This window comes from Molossus molossus, unplaced genomic scaffold (genome assembly GCF_014108415.1).
Source record: "Molossus molossus isolate mMolMol1 unplaced genomic scaffold, mMolMol1.p scaffold_m16_p_22, whole genome shotgun sequence".
Lineage (NCBI taxonomy): Eukaryota > Metazoa > Chordata > Mammalia > Chiroptera > Molossidae > Molossus > Molossus molossus.
In genome coordinates, this window is record NW_023425358.1 from 26,893,685 (window position 1) to 26,919,576 (window position 25,892).

General features: G+C 39.5%; 1 protein-coding gene across 7 annotated transcripts in view; it reads left to right on the forward strand.

The window, feature by feature from the left end:
* SPPL3 (signal peptide peptidase like 3) overlaps positions 1–25,269 on the forward strand; it is a 100,281-nt gene extending 75,012 nt beyond the window's left edge. For all 7 annotated transcript variants that reach the window (XM_036276452.1, XM_036276450.1, XM_036276446.1 and 4 more), the window contains 9 exons: positions 1,753–1,841; positions 6,531–6,650; positions 7,770–7,848; positions 9,113–9,225; positions 15,123–15,229; positions 15,603–15,766; positions 16,475–16,674; positions 17,580–17,689; positions 24,505–25,269. In XM_036276452.1, coding sequence (XP_036132345.1) covers positions 1,753–1,841; positions 6,531–6,650; positions 7,770–7,848; positions 9,113–9,225; positions 15,123–15,229; positions 15,603–15,766; positions 16,475–16,674; positions 17,580–17,689; positions 24,505–24,576 — 1,054 coding nt within the window. In that variant the 3' untranslated portion in view covers positions 24,577–25,269. The remainder of the gene's footprint in view (positions 1–1,752; positions 1,842–6,530; positions 6,651–7,769; positions 7,849–9,112; positions 9,226–15,122; positions 15,230–15,602; positions 15,767–16,474; positions 16,675–17,579; positions 17,690–24,504) is intronic.
* The last annotated feature ends 623 nt before the right edge of the window (positions 25,270–25,892 follow it).

A 25,892-nucleotide genomic window follows, 5' to 3' on the forward strand; every position in this document is an offset into this window, starting at 1 on the left:
GAACTATCAGATTGAATTAAAAGGCAAGATCCAATTACTTGCTATAGCTATATACTTAAAGTAAAAGATTTCCCTTGCTTACACTCATTAAAAGAAAGCTGGAGTGTGACTATGTTAATATCAGACAAAGCAACTTTCAGAACAAGGAGTATTACTACAAAGAAGGTTGTTTAATAATGAAGAAGGGTTCAATTAAGCAACATGATTGAAAAAAATCCTAAATATTTATACATCTGTTAAAAGATCTTCAAAACATGAAGCAGGAGCTGATAAAACTGTAAAGAAATAAATCCACAAATGTAGCTGAAGGTTTCAGTACCCTCCCCCCCAATAATTAACAGAACAAATGGTCAGAAAAATCAGCAATGATGTAATGGTTTTAACAAATCCAGGCTCACAAAGATTTACTTCTGTGTTTTTGTCTAAGAATTTTATAGTTTTAGCTCTCAAATTATTTAAATTTAAGTTAGTTAAAATTAAATAACATGCAGAATTCAGTACCTCAGCTGCACGCACTCCCACATTTCGAGTGCTCATGTGACTAATGTCTGCCATATTTGTCAGTGTAGATACAGAACATTTCCATCATTGCAAGAAGTTTTTTTTTGGACAAACACTCACAAACCCCTTCTTTAAAGGAACATAGAAAAGGAACTAAGCACTTGAACAGGTAGTTCACGAATAAATAAATAAATAAATAAATAAATAAATAAATAAATAAATAAATGAGCAAGCTCACATACATAAAGTTGTTCAGAGTAAAAGAGTTCTACATTGAAGCAGAGATAGCATTTTTATTTATTTTATTTTTTTTTATCCTCACCTGAGGATATTTTTCCATATTTTGTACAGATAGAGTGGGAGGGAGAGAGAGGAAGGGAGAGAGAGAGAGAAACATCGACGTGAAGGGACACATCGAGTGGCTGCCACCCGCACGACCAACCAGGGCCGGGGACAAACTGCAACCGAGGTACGTGCCCTTAGCGGGAACCGAACCCGGGTCTCTCCGGACCGCAGGCCGACGCTCTAACTGCTGAGCCAAACCGGCCAGGGCAGAGATAGCATTTTTAGTCCCCCATATTGACAAAATTCCTTCAGGTCTTAACTCAGAATTCACAACAATGAGGCACCTTCCCTGCCCATCCTATTTAAAATTTCAAACCTAAACTCTCTATGTCCTGCCCTTTTCCCTTAGCTCTTACCATTTAACTTGCTTTTCTTTTTTATTGTCAGCCTCTCCCCTCTTTCAGTGTAAAGCCTGTTTTACTCACTATTTATTGTCCTTCCAAGTACCTGGAACAATCCCAAATACAGCAGAAACTCAGATATTTGTTGTTGAATGAAAGCTGACAAGGTATAGAGAAACCAGTACTTTCATAGGCTGCTATCAAAGTAAATTGGTCCAACTATTCTAGAAATAGTTATGTAGTATGTAAAATGTCTTAAAATTGTGCTTGCCCTTTGACCCAACATTTCTCCCTCTAGGTATTTATCACATAAGGAAGTAATTAAGGATGTGCTGGAAGATTTAGCCACAGTGAAATGCTTTTAAAACTCTTGAACTCTTGACATACTGGAAGGAATGTAGATTGTTTTTGAAGTGTGGCAAGAACTGTTTTTGCAGAGTTGGTCAAAAATAGACCTTCCTTTCTCTCCTGATACCTTAGCATTTAAAAATACTGTTTTGTTACTTTTTTAACCAACTTCTTTCTTAAGCAAAACTAAAACTTACCTGTACAATTTTTTCCACAGGTCCCTTAATATGGACTTTGAAAATCAAGATAAAGAGAAAGACAATAACAGTTCTTCTGGGTCTTTCAATGGCAACAGCAGCAATAATAGTAAGACACTTTATGTCAATTAACTTTCATACATGTAGTTGTTTTAATTTGATACTTTCTATAACCCCATTTAATTCACTGTGTTAAGATTTATGTTTGGTATGACAAAATCTAATCTATATGGTATAATTTGTTAAAACTATGTTTCAAATCTGAACTACCGATTTCCTGTGTACTGCTTTTAACTCATGCCTAAAAGCATGCTGCTGAGGTTCTTTATCTTCTTAAAGATAAGGAAGATAGATTAGTATGTGCCTGTTTATGACTTTATTTAAATATTTTGTTGAGGTTTTTATAGGTGTTGATCATAAATTCATTGTGACTTAGAGTGTGAGGGGGGGGAGAGAGAGTGAAAAAGAGAGACATCAATTGGTTGCCTCCCGCATGATCTCAACCAGGGCCAGTCCAAACCACAACTGAGGTATGTGCCCTTGACTGGAATCGAACCCTCAACTCTTTGGTCCTCCAGCCAATGCTCCACCTGCTGAGACAAACTGGCCACGGCCATTGTGACTCTTTTTTTTTTTTATCCTCACACGAGGACATTTTGTATTTATCTTCGGATAGAGCAGGAGGAAGAGAGAGAGGAAGGGAAACATTGACGTGAGAGAGACACGTCTACTGGTTGCCACCCACACAACCCCAACTGGAGCGGGGACAAAACTGCAACCAAGATACGTGCCCTTAGCGGGAACTAAACCAGGAACTCTAGTCCGCAGGCCAACGCTCTAACCGCCGAACAAAATTGGCCAGGGCGGCCATTATGACTCTTAAAGCTAGCTACTTGGCCCAGCTGGTGTGGCTCAGGGGATTGAATGTCGTCCCATGAACTGAGAGGTCCCATTCAATTCCCAGTTAGGGCACATGCCCAGGTTGTGGGCTAGATCCCTGGTGGAGGGCATGCAGAGGCAGCCGATCAATGTTTTTAATCTCTCCTTTCCTCTCTCTCTCTCTCAAAATAAATAAATAAAAAATAAATAAATAAATAAATAAATAAATAAATAAATAAATATTTTTAAAAAAAGCTACTTGAAGTACTTGTAAAACTAAGCACTGAATCTCTTCTGATATTTAAGATTTTATAAGAATACTTGTTTTAAAAAAAAGAATTGTGCTATATGACAAGTGTTCAGCAGCATTATTCCTAATAGTCAAATGTAGAAACAACTCAAAGATCCATTAAGCTAGTGAATGATAAACAAAATATCGTCTACCTATGCATGGAATGCTATTCAGCATTAAAAAGAATGAAGTACATGCTACAACATGGATGAATCTCAATACATTGTGTTAAGCAGATGATGCCAGACAGAAAAGAATACATACTGTATGAGTCCATTTATGTGAAATCTAGAAAGGCAAATACATAGAGACAGAAAATAATGGTTGCCTGGACCTAGGGATGGGAACAATTAACTATAAACTGGCATGAGGGAATGTTCTTGAGGTGATGGAAATGTTCTAAAACTAGATTATGGTGATAGTTTCACACTTGGTAAATTTACCACAAAATTACTGAATTATACACTTAAAACAAGTGAATTTTAAAAATTGTACCTCATTATAGCTATAGAAAATTGGTAATGTGTATTATTAAAAGGGAATTGAATTAGAAATAAGGAGAATTGGTTTGATAATATTAAGAGATTGGTATTGGATCCCTACCATGCACTCGGCATTCTGTTAGGTATATTGAGCTGTATAAGAGCTGGTTCCCAAGCTGTCGCAGGGGCAGTATGGTCAAAATAGTTTACAAGGTATTAATAAAATGCTAAGACAGACATAGCACATACTTCCCATCTTATACCTAAGCAAGTACTTTTGACTTAACATAGCCTCAGAATCCTTCTGGACAAGTATTTACTATCAGCAGATCAGAGTAAGCACTAGAGATGATGTCATTTTGACATTTATGTACAAAGATAGTAAAGAGAAAGGCAAGTCAGGGTGAGCAACAGTGGATCAGGGACTCTTTCCTAGAGAAGGTGAGTTTGACTTGAAGCAGTAAAGTTGGATCGGTAGAGAAGTCATCATTCCAGGTGGAAAGAACAGGCACAAGAGGAGATTGAGCGTAGCTTACATTTTAACATCAATACCGAATAGGGAGGAAATACTGGGGCTCTAATATAAAGTTAGATAGAAATATCATGGAGGATCTTGGAAGTTAAATTGGAAATCACTTAATATCTATTTCAGTTTCTCTAGTTATTATAATCCCATCAGTGAAATTATACTTGTCCAGTTTTCACCCAGTTAAATGTGTTATATCCAGCAGTGTAAAGTGGGCGTGATAAATGCAATGAATAGAATCATTTAAATATGAGTCTTTTCTGAAATTTATAACATAGATCCTTGTATGAGGTAAAATGCCAGCAACCAGGTAAAACCCCAGTGTCAAGATCTGATTTTCGGGTTAAATTATTGCAAAGCAGCTTGCCATCCATACCATTTTAAGCAAAATCACTTTATACTCTTTTTTTTTTTTTTTTATCCTCACCCGAGGACCTTTTTTCATTTTCTTCAGATAGAGTGGGAGGGAGAGAGAGGAAGGGAGAGAGAGAGAGAAACATCGATGTGAAAGGGACACATCGAGTGGCTACCACCCGCACGACCAACCAGGGCTGGGGACAAACTGCAACCGAGGTACATGCCCTTAGCAGGAACCGAACCTGGGTCTCTCTGGACTGCAGGCCGACGCTCTAACTGCTGAGCCAAACCAGCCAGGGCAATGGTCATTTTCTTAAATCTACCTCCTATGTTGTGCTGAATTATTCTCAACAAACATATTTCTTTAGTGCATAATCCAGGCCATCAATACCAAAAAGAATACCGTCCACTTCCACATAATCAAGAACAACGTAATGAAAGAAATGGCCGTTGCAGAGAAGGCCAGTACTTGATTACGGAGCATTACACCATTCCAGATTGAAGGGATGGCATGGAAAATGGGATCCATTTATAAAAATCAAAGAAGTAATAGCCTGAACGATGAGCAGAGAAATACAAGAGATTGTGTAGGTGCTAAAGAGATTGAAGTCCTGAATGATCAGCAGTGTAGAATTGGGGGGAAATGTTCTAAGAAAAGGAAGATATTAATTTAGTGTTAAAATTTTGGTTAGAGCCCTGGCCAGTGTGGCTTAGTTGGTTGGGCACCATCCTGTGCACCAAAAGGTTGCCAGTTAAATTCCCAGTCAGGGCACATCCCAGGTTGCAGACTTCATCCCTGGTAGGGGGTGTGCAGGAGGTAGCAGATCAATGTTTCGCTCTCACATTGATGTTTTCTCTCTCTCTCTCTCACTCCCACTCTATCTGAACAAAAAATGGAAAAACGTCCTCTGGTGAGGATAAAAAATAATAAGTTGCCCATGTATGTGTGGGTTTATTTCTGGACTCTCCATTCTGTTCCATTGGTCTGTGTGTCAAAAAATCCCAATAGCCAAAGCAATCCAGAGAAAAAAAGAACAAAACCAGAAGTATCATATTCCCGGACTTCAAATTATTTTACAAAATGACAGTAATCAAAACAGTATGGTATTGGCAAAAAAAAAAAAAAAAAAGACACACAGCTAATGAAAATTTATTTAGTTCCTCTCATGCACTTAATGATATCTCAGCAGGGTTAATTTGGAAGCAGATCACACACAAGATAAAATTAGTAATTTTTTCTTTTCATTCAGTGGTTACCATGTTTACCTTTTCTACCAAATATTCTATTAATGTTTCTCAACACTAGATGGAAAATAAAATTCTGTAAGGAGTTTTTATTTTAGCTGGGCCTACTAATCCCCAGAGTGTTCAGTTTAATTAATCTAGGGTTGTTGGGTCTGGGCATTGTAATTTTTTTTTTATAGATTCCTCAGGTGATTCTGATGATCAGCCAAGAAAAGAGAACCACTGTGCTAAATTCTATTTGTTCCTTAAAATGTTCTCATAAGCCCTGGCAGGTTTGACTCCGTGGTTAGAGCATTGGTCCACAGACCAGTGAGTTGCAGTTTCGATTCTGGTCAAGGGCACATGCCTCAATTGTGGTTCGTCCCCAGACCTGGTCTGGTCGTGGGAGGCAACCAGTAGATGTGGTTTTCTCACATCAATGTTTCTCTCTCTCCCTCCCTTGTTCCCACTTTATCTGATGATAAATAGAAAAGTATCCTCGGGTGAAGATTAAAAAAAAATCCTCATAAAATAATTTTTCTGATTTACTGTTTTCATATGTTTTGTTCTCTCTCTTTCCCCACCCCCAAAGTCAGTCTTCAACTATTAGCAACACTGGGGAAGAGTGAACATGAGTATAATAAACCCACAGATGATGAGAAATAATTTTAGTCAGTGGGTTTAAACTACCTCTATTACCAAGCCTATAACACAAGACCACAAATGTAGTCCAGTTGACAAATCTGAATTTTTACTACCTTTGAATGTTCTTGATTTTGTTTGTTTTTGTTCTTGGCACCCTGTCATCCAGATGGTTAGCACCTCAATTCAATAAGTATTTTTTGAATTGCTGCTATAATGAAGGCACTCTGAGAAGAGCAAGGAGTTCATAATCTCATTGGGAAAGAAAGATTTAGGGAGTCTAGATAATTTATATTTTATATACTAATTCCTAGAACTGTCTGCATTCTAATAGGTTAATATATCTAAAGTACATGGCATATTGTACATTATTTTTTCCTTTTTTCTCTCTTTCAGGTATCCAAACTATTGACTCTACCCAGGCCCTGTTCCTTCCGATTGGAGCATCTGTCTCTCTCCTAGTAATGTTCTTCTTCTTTGACTCAGTTCAAGTAGTTTTTACAATATGTACAGCAGGTAAATTAATTTCTCTGTCTATTCGTAACAGTAACCTAAAAGGAAATGTGTTTCTCTTTTTTTTTTATCATCATTAAAAATGAAGATTTATACACTGTGCCATTCATCAAGTTTTTCTTCATAAGTCTGACTTTTCCTACCCTCCTCCCTCCTTGAACCACTTGACACACACACAGTTCAAACCTGCCCACATAATCTAAGCAAAAGTCCAGGGGTTTGAAAACTCATGAGCTTTATGATGCCAGAGCAGGATCACTTTGGCTGGTAGGTTACCAGAAAGTCCAGTTTGGCAGAGTGGTCATTGGCAACCCTCATTGATGTTTCCACAGATAGAAACATTGATATCTAATCAAGGTAATTTGTCAGCTCTGATCATTTTTTAAAATATTATTATTATTATTGATTGTTTTAGATAGAGAAGAAGGGGGGGGGAGAGAGAAACATCGATATGAGCGAGAAACATCGATTGGCTGCCTCCTGCACACCCCCTACTGGGGATCTTGCCTGAAACCCAGGCATGCACTCTGCCCAGAAATCGAATCGGGACTTCTCAGGCCACAGGACAATGCTCAGTCCACTGAGCCACACCAGCCAGGCTCTCTGATCAGTTTTTAATTTAAGCAATGAAGGAAATGTGTAATACATGAACAAAGTGTTAGACTTGTTAGGAGATATGCCCCTGCCCCACTATTTATCTATTCTTTTTTTTAAATCCTCATCTGAGGACATTTTTCCATTTTTGTTCAGATAGAGTGGGAGGGAGGGAGAGAAAGAGAAACATCAATGTGAAAGGGACACATTGAGTGGCTGCCTCCCGCAAGACCCAGCCAGGGCCGGAGACAAACTGCAACCGAGGTACATGCTCTTAGCAGGAACCAAACCCGGGTCTCTCTGGATTGCAGGCCGAAGCTCTAACCACTGAGCCAAACCGGCCAGGGCTATTTATCTATTATTGAGATACAAGAGAATGAAAAATCCTTCTTCTGCTTCCCTTTACTTCAAACCTGGTACTTTTTAAGAAAAAAAAAAGAGGTTATCTGTACAATGCCAAAGGAAGATACTTTTCTTCTCTGGTTAATTTGATTGTATCCACTTTAACCATACATTTTCTCTCTGTAGTTCTTGCAACGATAGCTTTTGCTTTTCTTCTTCTCCCGATGTGCCAGTATTTAACAAGACCCTGTTCACCTCAGAACAAGTAAGGAGTTGGGAATGTCCTCTAAATTATAAACTTGTATATGTTTTTCTTTCATACTTGTTAGCATTATTATGAGTTAAAAATTTTTTTTTAATCCTCACCCAAAGATGTTTTTTATTAATTTTTAGATAGAGAGGAAGGGAGTGGGGACAGGGGAAAAAAACAAACATCAATGTGCGAGAGAGACATCGATTGGTTGCCTCCCGTCTGACCCCAGCTAGGGCTGGGGATCGAACCTGAAACCCTTCAGTCCGAGGGCTGACACTCCAATCACTGAGCCAAACTGGCCAGGGCTAAATTTATTTATTTTTTTAATATTTATTGATTTGAGAGAAAGATCCATTTGTTGTTCCATTTATTTATACATTCATTGATTGCTTCTTGTATGTGCCCTGACCAGGTATTGAACCTTGGTGTATCTGGACAGTGCTCTGACTGACAGCTACCCTGCCAGGGCCGATTCTAAATTTCTCACATTGACTGGAGTACACACATGCCATAAAATTGGGAAGACAGTGGTACTACTTGCTTTCGCACCTTTTCATAGTAGAGGCAATATAAACAAATTCTAGGAAATTAGAATCATTGTAATATGCTTCCTGCTTAGTTTATGAAAAGATGAGAATTTTCCTTTCAAAGCAGTGCTTTCACTCTTTTACTAGTGAGTTAACGGAATATGAAAATACATTCTTCTCCTTTCATCTTTGGAGACTTAGAATATAGAACTGATCACTTAGGTTTAATCCCAATGTTCACACCTTAACTCCTAAAGCTGTTGCTCCATGGAAACAAGTCTGTTGCTAATAGAGATACTATATGCACTTAGGAAACCATCCCTTGGGGCAGCTGATAGTCCCAGGAATTAGTGATAACCAAACAGAGTCACTGTCTTTCTTAAAAGTAATCATTTTTGCTAAATGAATTGAATTATTAACTTTCCTCAATGTTTTCCTCATAAGAATAGAATGTCCCCTGTACTTAGAATCTCCAAAGATTGATATTGTCACTTTAAACTTCTAAACGCTCATGTTCATAATTTGGGATAAAGAGTACATTATCAAATGGGTTCATAAATATAATTCCCTGAGCTCTCTGTAGTTTACTTCAAAGAGTTTTTGGTAGTTTTTATATCCAGGTATCTAGATACTTGCCTGCTACTCTAATCTGGCTCTATTGAACTCTAATCATGAAGAACAAAAGGAGTGTTTGATTATTGAATAAAATTTCTTGCCCATCAGTCCAGTAAATGTCATGTGTTTTGCAGGATTTCCTTTGGTTGCTGTGGGCGTTTCACTGCTGCTGAGCTACTATCATTCTCTCTTTCTGTCATGCTCGTCCTCATCTGGGTTCTCACTGGCCATTGGCTTCTCATGGATGGTGAGTAACTAATATGTGACAAGTTAAAATTTTATTATAGTGTATAGATAGTTAAATTTTTCCTCCCTTCCTCTGCTATCTCTGTGTTGGTCATACAATTATAATTACCATGAATATTAGGTATCGAAAGATGGTGTTATATATTTTTATTATTTTACCCACATTTAAAAGACATATTATTTTAATCCTCACCCGAGGACATTTTTCCATTTTTTGTTCAGATAGAGTGGGAGGGAGAGAGAGGAAGAGAGAGAGAGAGAGAGAAACATCGACGTGAAAGGGACACATCGAGTGGCTGCCACCTGCACAACCAACCAGGGCCAGGGACAAACTGCAACCGAGGTACACACCCTTAGCGGAAACTGAACCCGGGTCTCTCTGGACCACAGGCCGACGCTCTAACTGCTGAGCAAAACCGGCCAGGGCTAAAAGATATTTTTTAATAATAGCCTTTTTTGAGATATAATTCACGTACATACCACATACGTTTTACCTATTTAAAGTGTACAATTTAGTGGGGGTTTTTTGTATATTCACAGAGTTGTACAGCCATCACTATAATCAATTTTAATGCATTTTAATCACCCACCCTCTAAATCTCATACCCATTAGCAATCACTTCCCCATCCCATCCCATCCCATTCCCCCCTCCCCCCCACCCCCCCAAGGCCAGGCATCCACTAATCTTTGTGTCTCTGAATTTGCCTTTTCTGGACAGTTCAAAACCAAGGATGTTCTGCTAATGGTCAAATTGGATAGAATTTAACAAAAAAAGGATTTTAGACTTTTTTTTTCTGAAATCCGGAATCAATAACATTCTCAATAAAGAAGACATTTTAAACCTGAAGGGAAACTGAACTCTTAGTTTAAAAACTCTAAGAAGCTGCATATTATTAGGAAACAAAATATAGAGTGGATTGTAAGCTCTGTAAAATTAGATTTGAGTGGCATATGATACTTATTTTTAAATATATGTTTTGCTTAAGAAGATAAAATTAGCCCTAGCTGGTTTGGCTCAGCGGTTAGAGCATCGGCCCTTGGACCAAAGGGTCACAGGTTCAGTTCCAATAATGTAGATTTGATCCCCAGCCTGGGTTGGGGTAGTGTGGGAGGCAACCAAGCGATGTGTCTGTGACTCCCTCTTTTCCCTCCCTCTAAAATTCAGTGGAAAATATCCCTAAGGATTAACAACAAAAATAAAAGAAATAGCACAGGGATTTTATTGGGATGATATAGCTGTTTCATATACTGAGTGTGGTGGTGGCTCTACAAATCTGTTAGAATTCATAGAACTGTACTTCTAAGGAACAACTCTCAATTTTATTGTTGGGTGATCTTAAAACTTTTTATTTAAATGCTTTTCTTTATTGTCTTTAGAGAGAGAGGAAGGGAGAGGGAGAGAGACAAACATCGATGACAGAGAATATCGATTGGCCGCCTCCTGCATGCCCCCCAGTTGGGGATTGGGCCCATAACCTGGGCATGTGCCCTGACTGGGAATCGAACTGGTGATCTGCTGGTGCATGGGTGGATGCTCAGCCATTGAGCCACACTGGCCAGGCAATCTCAAACATTTTAAACATATTTACAATTACATAAATATATCATTTGTTGTCACAGTTGTTCAGTGCTTTTTTTTTTTTTTTTTTTTTTAATGCTTACCATATACCAATAATTCAAAGTCAAAAGCAGTTCCCTGAGGTTGCAGATCAGGTTACCCTTTAGATGAGGTCACGGACGTTTAATGACTCAGAGTAGGAAGGCCACCTCAAAATCACCAGTGCCTGCTCTCTGCAGTGATTCACCTTTGTTGATTTCTGACAACTTTGGTCTTATTTTAGCATCATGCATTGCCTTATAAAAAACATTTACTGTGATCATTTGCTTCAGTACCTGAGTGCCTACTATGCATATAAGCATTATGAAGTATAGTGTTTAAAATTTTTGAGTGGTTGTCAAAACTGCTAAATTTTCCAAATCAAGTATTAGTGCTTTCAGTGTTCTTATGAATTGGTGTTTGATACTTCAGTGCTTCTGGAAGTTGATAAAGAGTAAGTTGAGAAAAATACATTATATCCAAAGTCACACAAGTTGCTTGCCCAGTTTGTGGTAGAAGGGTAATGCCTATTTTATATATACTTGGTATTGAGGATGATAAAGTGGCAGGAATGTGTGTTTGACTTATCCCGAGATTTAACCCTTGATTTCTGCAGCAGAATGATTGAACAAAAAATAGCACAGATATAAATTGAGTACATTTAAACTCCACCTACACAAATGTTATATGAAATGAAATGATGAACGCTTCAGGTGCTACTTTTTGAACTAGAGTAAATGTAAAGCAGTAATCACCTAACCAAGACTAGTTAGTTTCCATGCTAGCAGACTCAAGAGTCCATATGATGACAAATGATGCCTAAAGTACCTTGAAGTCTCTCAGTCCCCTGGGTGGTCTGAGGTTCTCTGTAATCCCACTACTAACTTTTGGTGGGTCTTCTTTTTTTTTTTTTGTTATCCTCACTCGAGGACATTTTTCCATTTTTTGTTTTAGGTAGAGTGGGAGGGAGAGAGAGAGAGAAACATCGATGTGAAAGGGACACATCGAGTGGCTGCCACCCGCACGACCGACCAGGGCCGGGGACAAACTGCAACCGACATACACGCCCTTAGCGGGAACCGAACCCGGGTCTCTCCGGACCGCAGGCCGACGCTCCAACCGCTGAGCCAAACCGGCCAGGGCAGGGTCTTCTTTCATGGAACTCCTTATTCATGTGTCTAGACACACATGATACTATTTACAGATTTTTCTAAGGGTTTTAAGTCTACTAGGCTGCTGACCCCAACAAGATCAGATATCTCTCAAATCAGGAAGCAATGTGTTCTTTATACTCTCATCTCTACCCTACCTGAGCATTGTATAGAACAGAAAAATACCTATTTACTAGTAGTACATCACTAAAAAAGAAAAGGTTGGCATGATGGAAGATGACATTCTTTTTAAGATAAATAGATTTACACAGCCATCTGAAACATGCTTCAGAGCAAGGCAGCAGAAAGTTCTCCATTGTATTTCTGCAGGCAGGGGGTGGGAATATACTTATTAGTCTAAAGGAAAAATGGGTAAGTGGCACTTCATAAGATATACTGGAGTGCATTCCACTACAGCATTCTTTTCTCTAGACTATAGAGTCTATAGATAATTGGCAATAAAGGACAAACTCTTTTCCCGGTGGCCGCTATCAGAAATACATTTCCATTGTGAAATTCACCTTATAATTGAAATTTCTTTGGCCATGGCCAGTTTGGCTCAGCAGTTAGAGCATTGGCCTGCAGACTGAAGGGTCTCAGGTTGGATTCCCAATCAAAGGCATGTACCTGGGTTGCAGGTTCAATCCCCGGCCCTGGTCACAGTCGTGCGGGAGGCACCCAATTGATGTGTCTTTCTCACATCGTTGTTTCTCTCCCCATCCCTTCCATTCCATCTAGAAATCAATGGGAAAATGTCCTCAGGTGAGAATTAACCAAAAAGAAAAAAATGTCTTTGTCCCAGAAACCCTGACTAGCCCTAACCAGAACACTCTTTTACATCATTTTCTATCATCAGTCGATGTGTCCCTCTCACGTTGTCCAAAGATACCTTCTTCCTACCAGTTTGCCCTGATTAAATTGCCCTTGTGAACAAGTATAGAGTTTTCCCTCAAAAAAAAAAAAAAGCCTTTGAGCTTTTTGTTTTTCAGATTAGTGATTGATGTGTGTTTGACTTGTTTTCTGCTATTATAGAAACTATAGCTTTCTAGACATGGTCTTTAACGTTCTGAAATACATCCTCTGGTGTAGAAATTATCTTTCCAGATTTCTCTGCAGAATCAGAAGTCATTTTGTAGGCAGTGATTTGGTAGTAGGTTTGTTTTTGTTTTTTAATGAGTGTTTAATTAAAGCCTGTTCTTTGAAGTTGATTTAGACTGAAAACAGAATAATGAATGTGGCTGTTTTAGGGCTAGGCATGAGTTGTATTTTCAGGGTTATACTAAGAAGCATTAATATTAAGAAGGAACTTCAGAGTTTGTTGAACTAGAACTTTTTTTTAATCTGCTCTGTTAAATCTGGTAAACTATCCTTTTAAATTTGGAAAAGCTTTGCCCTGGCCAGTTTGGCTCAGCAGTTAGAGCATTGGCCCACAGACCAATGAGTCACGGGTTTGATTCCAGTCAAGGGCATGTACCTCTATTGTAGTTCGTCCCCAGCCCTGCTCAGGTCATGTGGGAAACAACCAATGTCTCTCTCTCTCTTTCTTTCCTCCCACTCTATCTGATAATAAATAGAAAAGTATCCTCTGGTGAAGCTTTAAAGGATTTGCCCAATAGGTGGTGTGATATGTTAGCTAAAAGCTGATGAGTCTTGTGCATACACATCTGGTGTTCAGTCATCGTTCAACCAGGTTGAGTCTGCATTCCTGACCAGTTCAGAGACTAGAAGAGTTTTAACAGATGTCTAGTCCAGCCCCTCACTCCATAGCACTTGCACTAAGCTGTGATTAGAAAATGTTCAGTGCCAGAAGTCTAGCAATTAGTTTTTTTGTTTTAAAATACTAGACTCTCGCCCTGGCCGGTTTGGCTCAGTGGTTGGAGCATCAGCCTAGGGACCAAAGAGTCACGGGTTCGATTCTAGTGAAGGGCACGTACCTCCATTGCAGTTTGTCCCCAGCTCTGGATGGGGCCACCAGTCGATGTGTCCCTCTCACGTTGATGTTTCTCTCTTCTTCCCTCCCTCCCACTCTATCTGAAGATAAATGGAAAAATGTCCTTGGGTAAGGATTTAAAAAAAATACTAGACTCTGGCACTTAGTCTACATAGGGCTTAGTTATCTAGAGAGCTTAGAAGCTTTCTAGATCATCTTTTTCAAGAACACAAGGTGATGGAGAGATTATATCAGTAATAAATTAAAAGTAATTATAGCTAAGTCGCTAAGATTACTCATTTACTTCTCTAACATTGTTGCTTAGTTTACATTAAATCAGAAGGTAAGTTTGTTGATAAAACTATTAGGGAGAGTTTTGGGAGTTTCTCAAGTGGCATGGAGCAAGGGAAAGTTATCATCTCTCTTCATTTTGGCTTGGAATAGCCCTTAAGGGAAGATTTTTCAGGGTTATTTGAATGAAAGAATGAAGAAAAAGAGGGGCAAACTAGATGAATAGTTGAGTATGTTTCAGCCAACACAACAATAGCCATCCCGTATGAATTAGTCAAAATTATACTTTCCTTTTTGTTGTTGTTGTGCTGCATAATTTTAGTAATTAGTTTGTGTGTGCCATGAGATGAAAAAGGTTGAAAATCACTGCCTTAGGGTGTTGCATAGATTGAAATTAATACATATTTTCCTATGAGTTATTTCTTGCACATTTCTACATCAGCATCTTTATAGACAATGTTTAAGAAAGGATACATCATGTATCAGATTTTGAGAGGTGCAAGGATAGAGAGGAATGAATTGCTGGGACAGTGTCCCTGAGTAAATGAAAGGGGGTGCCGTACAGGGTGAGTGAACTCTAAAGTAAGGAGCAAGGATGATGAATCTGCAGTAATGGGGGAGGCAGGAAACTGAGGCTAGGAGGTCCAGAACTTAGCCTGTCTTCGAGCTTTACCAGAATAGAGAATCATGGGTCTTACACAGTTGAACACTATCTACAGTGTGAGAAAAGGGGTTTCCCCAAATACCAGCAGGTCAGAATGGGCTCAAGTGGACACTTGGCACTATAAGGTGTAAATTTTTAGAGTGGAGCTGAGGGCTGCCTGCTCTTTGAGGGAACTTACAACTCTGTTAGGCTAGAAGCTGGATAGCTTGTGGAAGGGGTGAGCCTGGACTGCGCACTGACGACCGTCCGCTGTCTCCTCCCCAGCCTTGGCCATGGGTCTCTGTGTTGCCATGATCGCTTTCGTCCGCCTGCCCAGCCTCAAGGTCTCCTGCCTGCTTCTCTCAGGGCTCCTCATCTACGATGTCTTTTGGGTAAGTGTCTGTTGCTCTGAAGCTGCTGCTCCTCGTGTGTTTAATTGGAATTTTAAGTATTTAAAGTCTGGCTGGCCAGAGTACTAAGACCACTCCCTCCAACCCTGAACTGTCTGTGTTAAAAGGTGAGCAGGTATCTGTGTGCCTTTGTTTCTTGCAATGTGTTAGAGTAGATAATGTGTGTGTGATAGTGAGGGTGGATGAGGGAGACAAGGTTCTCTGCCCCGGGAGCAAAGATTTTTCTCCTCAAAGTATGCAGTCAAAAAAGCTTGATGTTGCAGTATTCTGAGACTGCTCTTAAGAGCAAAGAGGGCCTATGCTGCAATCAGATTGCTTCCAGCTTCTTCTGTTAAGGTGACTTTCCACTTGGCAGGTGTTTTTCTCTGCCTACATCTTCAACAGCAACGTCATGGTGAAGGTGGCCACCCAGCCAGCCGACAATCCCCTTGATGTTCTTTCCCGGAAGCTCCACTTGGGGCCCAATGTTGGGCGTGATGTTCCTCGCCTATCTCTGCCTGGAAAACTCGTTTTCCCAAGGTAGGACTGACATACTGGGTCTCATGACAGTGAACACACTGCCTTTCTGTTCTTACTCTGTCATCACCATTTCTAATCCTAGACTGGAAAGGGTTGTGAGTCAGCATCTCCATCTTACAAATGAGAAAGAGAATATTGACTTAACTTGCAAAGATTTATTACTAATACAGGTGCTGCTTTTTATGATTGATTAATGTTACCAAACAACCATATGTTACTGCTGTTAATATATTTTGAAGTTAGCTAGTAGAGAGTTAACAAAAGATTCTGTATCTTTTTACTTGTAAGACATTGGGGAAAATATGTCCTAATGCTTAAATTATACTGTTCCTGGTAATATAACCTTAGAAAGATTAATGTGCTGCTTTAATCTCCTGTGCCTGGTAGTAGTTAGGTGCTTATTTGAAGTCTTAGCAGTAATTGTGACAAATAGTGAATGTCTAGTGATGGCAGTGCTTGCAGATCACTTGCAGTTATCCACAAGGTGCTCTCCTGAAGCAATGAGGGGCTGGGTTGAAGACTTCTATTGCCAGTATTTTTGTGGCTATTAATCTCTAAACTCTTAAAAAACTAGTGTGCAACCAGTAGAGATTTCCATCTATCATTCATATAAGTTCTTTGACTTCTTAAAAAGCTGACAGACTTTGCACAGGGGGAGGAGAATGGGATTGTAGAGTGTGGTATCCCTGACATGACACTCTGTTCCAGCTCCACTGGCAGTCACTTCTCTATGTTGGGCATTGGAGACATTGTGATGCCTGGCCTCCTGTTATGCTTTGTCCTTCGTTATGACAACTACAAAAAACAAGCCAATGGTGACTCTTGTGGTGCCTCTGGACCTGCCAACATCTCTGGACGCATGCAGAAGGTCTCCTACTTTCATTGCACCCTCATTGGATACTTTGTAGGTAAGAGAGAAACTGCATTTAGATCCCCTCTGTGGCTCTCCTCCACCCTCTGGAGTTAAATCAGGTCATCTAGTTGCAAACTGGATAGAAGGAGAGCAGTAACTGATTGCTGTTACTAGACAGCCACGAAGGAAAACACCCACAGGCCCATGAGATGACAGATGCCTACTATACTGGCCAGCCCAATTCCCTATGTCTAAGGAACATTGTAGTAAGAGTATGGTTTGGCCCCCGAGTCAAGAACACTACCTCATAATGATCATGGGTCAGTCTATATGCTTAAAAATCTGTGTCATGTGTATTTCCTACTTTACTAAACTTTTTTTCCTTCATTTGTTCTATCACCTCAGACCCTCCCTAGGCTAGCTTTTCTGTAGCCAGCTCACTCATAGGCAGGTAGGAGAGACCACTGTATTGGGCTAGGATAGCGGGAACCTGTCTGCCATCACAATGCCTGCAGGGAAGTGAGGGAAAGGAGCGCCACCTCCTCAGCCGCACTTCACCAGTTCTGTTGACTTTCCTATACATGGATCTGTTTCAAGACCAACGGTGAGGCTCCAAGAGGTGAAATGCCTTAACCAAAGTTACATAGCTCTTATAAATAACACAGTTGAAACTTGAACCCAGGTCTTCTGCTTCCAAGTCTAACAACACATACCACAATAGACAGGCACACTCAGGACTGAAACCGGGTTCTTGGAATTCTGGGTGTTTGTTTTTTTTTTTAACTGCTGTTCCATGTTTCTTTAACTCCTTGAGCTAGGCATTGTATACCCTACCCATTGGATGGAACATGTCACATTATAGCTATATAATCTCGAGATGCCAAGACACGTTAGGTAACAATCTCCTCTCTCAGGGCTGGCCCCTTGAAGTTATTCACAAATACTTCTCTATCCTCATAGGTCTGCTCACTGCTACTGTGGCATCTCGCATTCACCGAGCAGCCCAGCCTGCCCTCCTCTATTTGGTGCCATTTACCTTATTGCCACTCCTCACGATGGCCTATTTAAAGGTGAGAGAAGCAGTTATAAACCTGTAAAAGCACTAACTTGGCATTGATCCAGGGCTTGGGTATGTATTCTTCTTGCCAGAGGTGGTTCTACTTAAGCCCCTGAGCTCTTGACATTAGGGTTTTGTTTTACTAACCTGATATTACCAACATCTTCCAGATTCTGGCAGAAAATGCTAATGAGTTAGACCGCTACATCACCTGCTCATGGATAATTAACTGAAATCCCTAGAGCCCAGCTGCAGAGACTTTCTGCTCTTCTTAAAAGCGGCACCCTGTTGCCACCAAACAGTTCTTTTAATACTCTGCATTAAAGTTTGGAAATAGAAGCAAGCAGAAACAACAGGGTGTCAACACACCCACCTGGCCTTCCTCCAGCAGGCTGCTATGCTAGGCTTAATGCCCCAGGCACTGTAAGTGCTTGCTTGGCTCCAAGTGGTTTTCCTAAACTACCTGGCACATAAAGCCTGCATCAAGGTCTCTTCTACAGGGGACCGCTTTCAGTACAGCAAACCAGATAGAGACTGTAGAGCGAAGACTAGAGAGCCTCAGGAGTTCTCTGAGGTCAGAGGGGCTGGTGAACCATTGTTTATGTTTCCTCTCCACCTCTATAGGGTGGGCAGGGACTCTGTCCATGTGCTGTGGCCTGCCTGCAAGGTCTCTACAGTGTGTTCCTGGACACATCGCTGGAGCCCACATCTACCTGAACAAAGAGTGGACAGGATCAACAGGGCGTTATTACACGCACCTGACCTCCCCAATCTACACAGAGCATACTTCTACATAAAGCCACTTCCCCAAGACTGGAAGAGACAGCTATTTCCTCTTAATTCATAGAAGCAAACAGAAAAGTAAACAGAACAAAGACATCTGTCAAATGAACGCAAAAGAAAAATCCCCAGGGAAATAAAAAAAGCCCTGGCTGGTGTGGCTCCATTGGTTGGAGTGTCATCCTGTACCAGGAGGTGGTAGGTTCAATCCCTAGTTGGGGTGCATGCAGGAGGAAGCTGATCAATATTTATCCTTTCCTCTCTCTGAAATCATAAAGAGGATTCAAAGAAATGGTCATAAAGATCTTCACCAAACTTGAGAGTGGAATAAAAGAACTTAAGAAGAATGTCAACAAAGAATTAGAAAGAACCGAGCAGACCTGAAGAATACAATAACTGAAATAAACACATTAGAAGGAATCAATTACAGATTAGCACAGAAGAGTGCCTCAGTGACCTAAAAGACCTAGTGGGAATCAACAAATCAGAACAGTAGAAAGAGAAAATAATTTCAATAAACAAGGATAGTTTAAGTCCCACTGGAATAATATTAAGTGCTCAAATATTTGCATTATAAGAGATACTAGAAAGAAGTAATGGTTGAAAAATTTCCTGACCTGGGAAAGGAAATGGACATCCCTGGAAGCACAGCTAGTTCCAAACAAGTGAACCCAAGAGACCCACACAAAGACATATTGTAGTTAAAATGTGAAAGTTAGAGACAGTCAGGAAGGAAGCAAGAGAAAAACCTACAACTTAGAATAATTTATCCAGCAGTGTTATTCAGAATAGGAGGAGAGATAAAAAGAGTTACCCAGACAAGTAAAAACCTCAGTATAGCCAGACATTCAATATAGCAAAGCAGACAAAAGCAAAAAGTTTTAAACTACGGTAAGTAGTTTGGAGATACACACAGAAATCTAAAGTGTGACATCAAGAACATAAAGCATGAAGAGAAGATAAAAAAATGTAGTCCTTATAGAATATACAGGGTGGGGCAAAAGTAGGTTTACAGTTCATATAAAAATACAGTAATAATTAGCCCTGGCTGGTGTGGCTCAGCGGTTGGAGCATCAGCCTGTGGTCCAGAGAGACCCGGGTTTAGTTCCCGATAAGGGCATGTACCTCAGTTGCAGTTTGTCCCCGGCTCTGGTTGGGTCGTGTGGGAGGCGGCCACTCGATGTGTCCCTACTTTTGTCTCACCCTGTATTTGAACTTAAAACACCCATCAGCTTAAAATAGACTGCTACATAGATAGACAGCTATACATAAACCTCATGGTGACCAAAACCCTACATAAGATACACAAAGAGAAAGGAACCTAAGTAGAACATTTAACAAAACAAAACCAAAAAAACAGCAAAGCACGGGAAGATATCAAGAGAAAAAGAAAGGAATAGAGGACAACTATAAATAAAAACAATGAAAATGGCAATATAAGTACATATTTATCAGTAATTACTTTAAATGTAAACAGGTTAAGCCCTGGCTGGTTTGACTCAGCAGTTGGAAGGTCAGCCCCATGGACTAAGGAGTCGAGGATTCAACTCCGGTCAAGGGCACGTACCTTGGTTGCAGTTCATGCCTGGCGCTGGTTGGGGTCATGAGGGAGGCGAACTGTTAATGTGTCTCTCTCTCCTCAGGTGAGGATTGAAAAAAATATATATGTAAATAGGTTAAATGCTCCTGACATGAGGTGACTGAATGGATTTTAAAAAACACCATGACGTGGCTGTATGCTGCTTACAAGAGATTCACTTCAAGTTGAAAGACACAAATTGAATGTAAAAGGATGGAAAATGATATTCCATACAAATAGAAAGTTGGAGTAGCAATATTTATATCAGACAAAATAGATTTTAAAGTGAAAAAAGAACATTACATAATTGTAAATGTCTATGTACCCAACAAAGGAGTACCTAAATATATAAAGCAGTTGTTATTGGGGGATTTTATTATTATTTTTATTTATTTATTTATTTATTTTATCCTCACCCGAGGACATTTTTCCATTTTTTGTTCAGGTAGAGTGGGAGGGAGAGAGAGAGAGAGAAACATCCATGTGAAAGGAACACATCGAGTGGCTGCCACCCGCACAACCGACCAGGGCCGGGGACAAACTGCAACCGAGGTACGCGCCCTTAGCGGGAACCGAACCCGGGTCTCTCAGGACCGCAGGCCGACGCTCTAACCGCTGAGCCAAACTGGCCAGGGCTTATTGGGGGATTTTAAAACTCCATTCACATCCATGGATAGATCAGACAGACAGAAAATGATGGAATAATGACCTTAAATGTCATATTAGACAAGATTGACTTAAGTTCATGAAGCATTCTCCAGTATAGATCACACATTAGGCCATAACGCAAGCCTCAATACAAGAAGATTAAAATCATAGCAAGCATCTTTTCTGACCACAGTAGTATGAAACTAGAAATCAACTACAAAAACAAATGAAAAAAAAACTTTTCAAAATTTATGAGGTGCACCAAAAGCAGTTCTAAGAGGGAAGTTCATAGCTATACAGGCCTACCTAAAGAAACAAGAAAAAGAACAACAAACAGAACCCCAAGTAGAAGAAGGGAAATAGTTAAGCTCAGAGCAAAATATAAATTTAAAAAACAGTAGAAAAGATCAATAAAGCTAAAAGCTGGTTCTTTGAAAAGGTACGTATATAATAAATCTTTAGCCAAAAAGAGAACCAAGATGTGGTTCTCACTAGAATCTAACTATGCTGGCACCTAGGTCTCAGACTTCCACTTTCCAGAACTCATAGAAATAAATTTCTGTTTATCAGCAAATAAATAAAAGAGAAGTTAGAACTGATACCACAGAAATACAAAGAATCATTAGAGAATACTATGAACAATTATATGCCAGCAAATGTGACAATCTAAAAGAAATGGATAAATTTCCAGAAGTATATAACTTCCCAAGACTGAACTAGGAAGAAATATAAAATCTAAACAGACTATGAAATACTAGTGAAGAAATTGAAGCAGTAATATATTTTTTAAAATAGCTCCCAACAAATAGATGGCTTCACAGGTGCATTCCACCAAGCATTCAAAGAAGAAAATGAATACTTGTTAAACTATTTCAAAAATTGAAGAGGAAAGGTACTTAAAAACTCATTTTATAGGCCAGCGTTACCCTGATACCAAAACCATGTAAAGATACTACAAAAAGAGAAAATGGCAGGTCAAGATCATCTTTAAACATTGATATAAAAATTCTCAAAATATTAGCAAACCATATTTAGCAGTACATTAAAAGGATTATATACATCATGGCCAAGTGAGATTTCATCCCAAGGATGGTTGACCATTCATCTATAAATCAATCAATACACCACATCAACAAAATAAAGGATAAAAACCTTATGGTCATCTCAATAGATGCATCTGACAAAATTCAACATTCTTATTATAAAGACTCAACAGAGTGGGTATAGAAGGAATATATATCTCAGTATATTAAAGGCCATACAAACCTACAGGTAATATTATACTCAATAGTGAAAAGCTGAAAACCATCCTTGAAGATTAGGAACAAGACAAGGATGTCCACTACTACTTCTATTCAACATAGTATTGGAAGTCCCGGCCACAGCAGTCAGATAAAACAAAAGATATAAAAGGCATCCAGATTAGAAAGGAAGAAATAAAACTCTGTTGCAGATGACATGATACTGTATGTAGAAAACCCCAAAGACTTCACCAATAAACTACTTGAACTAACAAATGACTTCATATAGTTGCAGGATGTAAAGTCAATGTACAGAAATTGTTGCATTTCTATACATCAATAATGAACAATCAGAAGAAATTGTGAAGACAGTCTGTCTACAGTTGTATCAAAAAGTATAAAATAGCCCAGCTGGTGTGGCTCAGTGGATTGAGTGTCCCATGGACTGAGAGGTCTCAGTTCGATTCCCGGTCAGGGTACATGCCTGGGTTTGGGGCTTGATCTCCAGTAGGGGGGCATGCAGGAGGCAGCCTGTTGATGTTTCTCACATCAATGTTTCTCTCTCAAAAAAAAAAAATCAGTAAAAGTATAAAATGCCTAGGAATAAGTTTAACCAAAGAGGTGAAAGAACTGTGCCCTGAAAACATTGAAGAAAAATTGAACAAGATACAAATAAATGGAAGGATATACCTTGCTCATGGATTGGAAGGATTAATAGTGTTAAAATGTCCTTACTAAAGTAGCATACAGATTTAGTGCAATCCCTATTAAAATACCAAAGACATTCTTTCAGAATTAGAACTAATCCTAAAATTTATATAGAACCACAAAAGACCCCAAATAGCCAAAGAAATCTTAAGAACACATCCTGATAGCAAATTATATTACAAAGCTACAATAATCAAAACAGTATGGTACTGGCATTTAAAAAACACATCAGTGAAATGACTGAAGATCCTAGAAATCCCTGCTTACATGGTCAACTAACCTACAACAAAGGAAGTAAGGATATATAATGGGGTAGAGACAGCTTATTCAGTAAGTGGCAAGTAAATGCAACAAAATGAAATTGGACGACTATCTTACACCATATACAAAATAAGCTCAAAATGAATTAAATTTTAAATGTTAGACCTGAAACCATAAAACTCCTAAAAGAAACATGAACTGTAAACTCTGACATAAGTGTTAGCAGTATCTTTTTTTTTATATATATCTCCTAGAGCAAGGGAGAACAAAAATACAAGTGGGGCTACATCCAACTGAAAAGACAACCTATTGAATGAGAGAAGACATTCACCAATGATGCACCTGATAAGGAGTTACTATCCAGAATATATAAAGAACTCATGCAACTAAACACAAAAAATAACCCAAATAATTTAATTATAAAATGGGCAGAGGATCTGAATACACATTTCTTCCAAGAGGACATACAGATGGCCAACAGACATATGAAAAAGTGCTCAATATTACTAATCATCAGGGAAATGCAAATTAAAACCACAATGAAATATCACCTCACACTTGTCAGAACGGCTATCACCAATCAATACCAAGTGCTGGTGAGGATGTAGAGAAAAGGGAACCTTTGTACACTGTTGGTAGGAATGTAAATTAGTGCAGCCACAATGCTGAATATGGAGATTTCTCAAAAAATTAAAAATAGAGCTGCACTATGATCTAGCAATTCCACTTCTATGTATTTATCCAAAGAAAACAAAAACCCTAATTCAAAAAAATATATGCACCACTATATTCATTGCAGCCAGGATGTGGAAGCAATCTATGTGTCCATCAATAGAAAGAAGATGTATATCAATGTACATAAATTTATATGATACTGGAATATTAAGCAATAAAGAATGAAATCTTGCCATTTACAACAACATAGATGAACCGAGAGGGTGTTAAGTGAGATTAAGACAAAGACCATTTAATTTCACTTATATGTGGAATCTAAAAAAAAAAAAGTTTGAAGCAGGAAATGATTTTTAAAAACTAGACTTAGAACATTCTTATTTACAGGATTTCTTTTTCTTTTTTTAATCCTCACCCATGGATATTTTTCTATTTATCTTCAGATAGAGTGGGAGGGAGGAAACATCGACAGGAGGGAGACACATTGACTGGTTGCCTCCCGCACAACCCCGAACAGGGCTGGGGACGAACCACAACCAAGGTACATGCCCTTGACTGGAATCAAACTCGAGACTCCTTGGTCCTTGGGCCTGTGCTCTACCGCTGAGCCAAACCAGTCCGGGCAGGATTTCTATTTGTAACTCCATTTTAGAGAGGAGGAATACAGACACAGGTAAATTAACTTGCCCAGATCAGCTGACTCATAAGTAAGAGGATGAGTACCAGTATAGAGTTGGTAAAAACCTCTTCCTGCTCAAGGGGCCTAAGAACTCTTCTAGTGAGTTATTCAAAGAATTATGGGCAACTGTTCAGTGAGTAAAATTTGAATATTCTTTGATTCTCCGCAGAAGCAGCCTGAGATCAAGAATCAGAAAGGACTTGTAGATATGTGTGCCTTGTGTTTAAACCTGTAACTTAATGAAGTTCCTTCTTTCTCAGGGTGACCTACGGCGGATGTGGTCTGAGCCATTTCACTCCAAGTCCAGCAGCTCCCGATTCCTGGAAGTATGATGGATCACAGAGAGTGACCAGAATGGCCATCTTAGTCCCTTTCTGTCAGCGCGTGGTTTTGTTTCCTCTGAGAGTTGGCCTGGTACTCGGAGATGTACCTGTTTAAGGAACTGACGAGTGACTGGATTTTGCGTTTGCAGGGAGCTTGTGTACAGGAGCGAGGTGCTGGAGCCGTGCTGGGATCCTTCTCTTCCTGCTGCTGTGGAGTTGGAGTCCTCCTGCAGTGGCAGGCCCTCCCCTTCGCTCCTTCCTCCCCCGTTTTTATGGATCTGCACTAGACTGTTACCTGTGGGGGATGGAGATGTGACTGTTTAAAACTGACAGTGGCAAGGAGTTGTTCTACACCTTTCGAACACTAAAAGGATGAAAAACATTAGCAAACCGAAGTTTCTTCAGTGAACCCTCAACTTTGGGACCAGTTTCCTATGGGGGACTCAGTTTCCGAGAACTGAGACAGAAGCTCTTCTGTCGTTATATTCTTTCCTTTTTTTGGATTTATTAAATATTTTCTGTGGTGTGAAGTGACTTATTAAATCCACAGATATTGAGTGACTTCTTATAACATACACATAAGAATTGTCAAGAGTTCATGTCCACCCAGATGTTGTGTTGGCAGTGAACGAGGGCACGGTTTTTATACATACACACACGCACATAGATCTATATGAATAAACAAAACGTAAAACCTGCTAAGATCATGCTGTGCAGCACACGGGCTTCTGTAGCTGTCAGCACGCAGAGCCGGCTGCTCCGGCTCCCCTGTATCTGGATAAGCTGCTCTTTCCCTCCACAACTGAACGTGCGTTAAAAACCAGTGTGGTATTTGTACTGATATACTCATGGACTTTAGGGGACTCTTATTTGGTTTTGATCAGTGTAGCAAATTAGGGATGAAAAGAGAAACCTTTTTGGCCCTTTGTTTTGTTTGTTTTGTTTTGTTTTTACAGGCTTCTCCTTTGCAGGGTTTTTAGTACTTTCTTCTTGAACTGATGCATGTATTATAGCAGCAGGTGTCTTTGTGCTTTCTGATCATAGTAATGTACTACTTGTAAATACATTTTTCTATTTTCTATTTTTTTGTATTTTTTTTTTTTTTTGGCATTTTGTTTCATTGGTGTGCTGTATTTTCCATGCCCTCCTTTAAGAAAAAAAAAAGGCAAAAACAACACAATCCTGTCCTTGCTGTTGTGATTATAGTCTTGGTTTACCTGTGGTGACAACTGGGTATTGGGGACATATGTCAAGTGCCCCCCTGAGATGCGCCCTACATTCCAGGGATTGTGGAAAGAGCAAGCTTCCCACCCCCTTAGAATGTG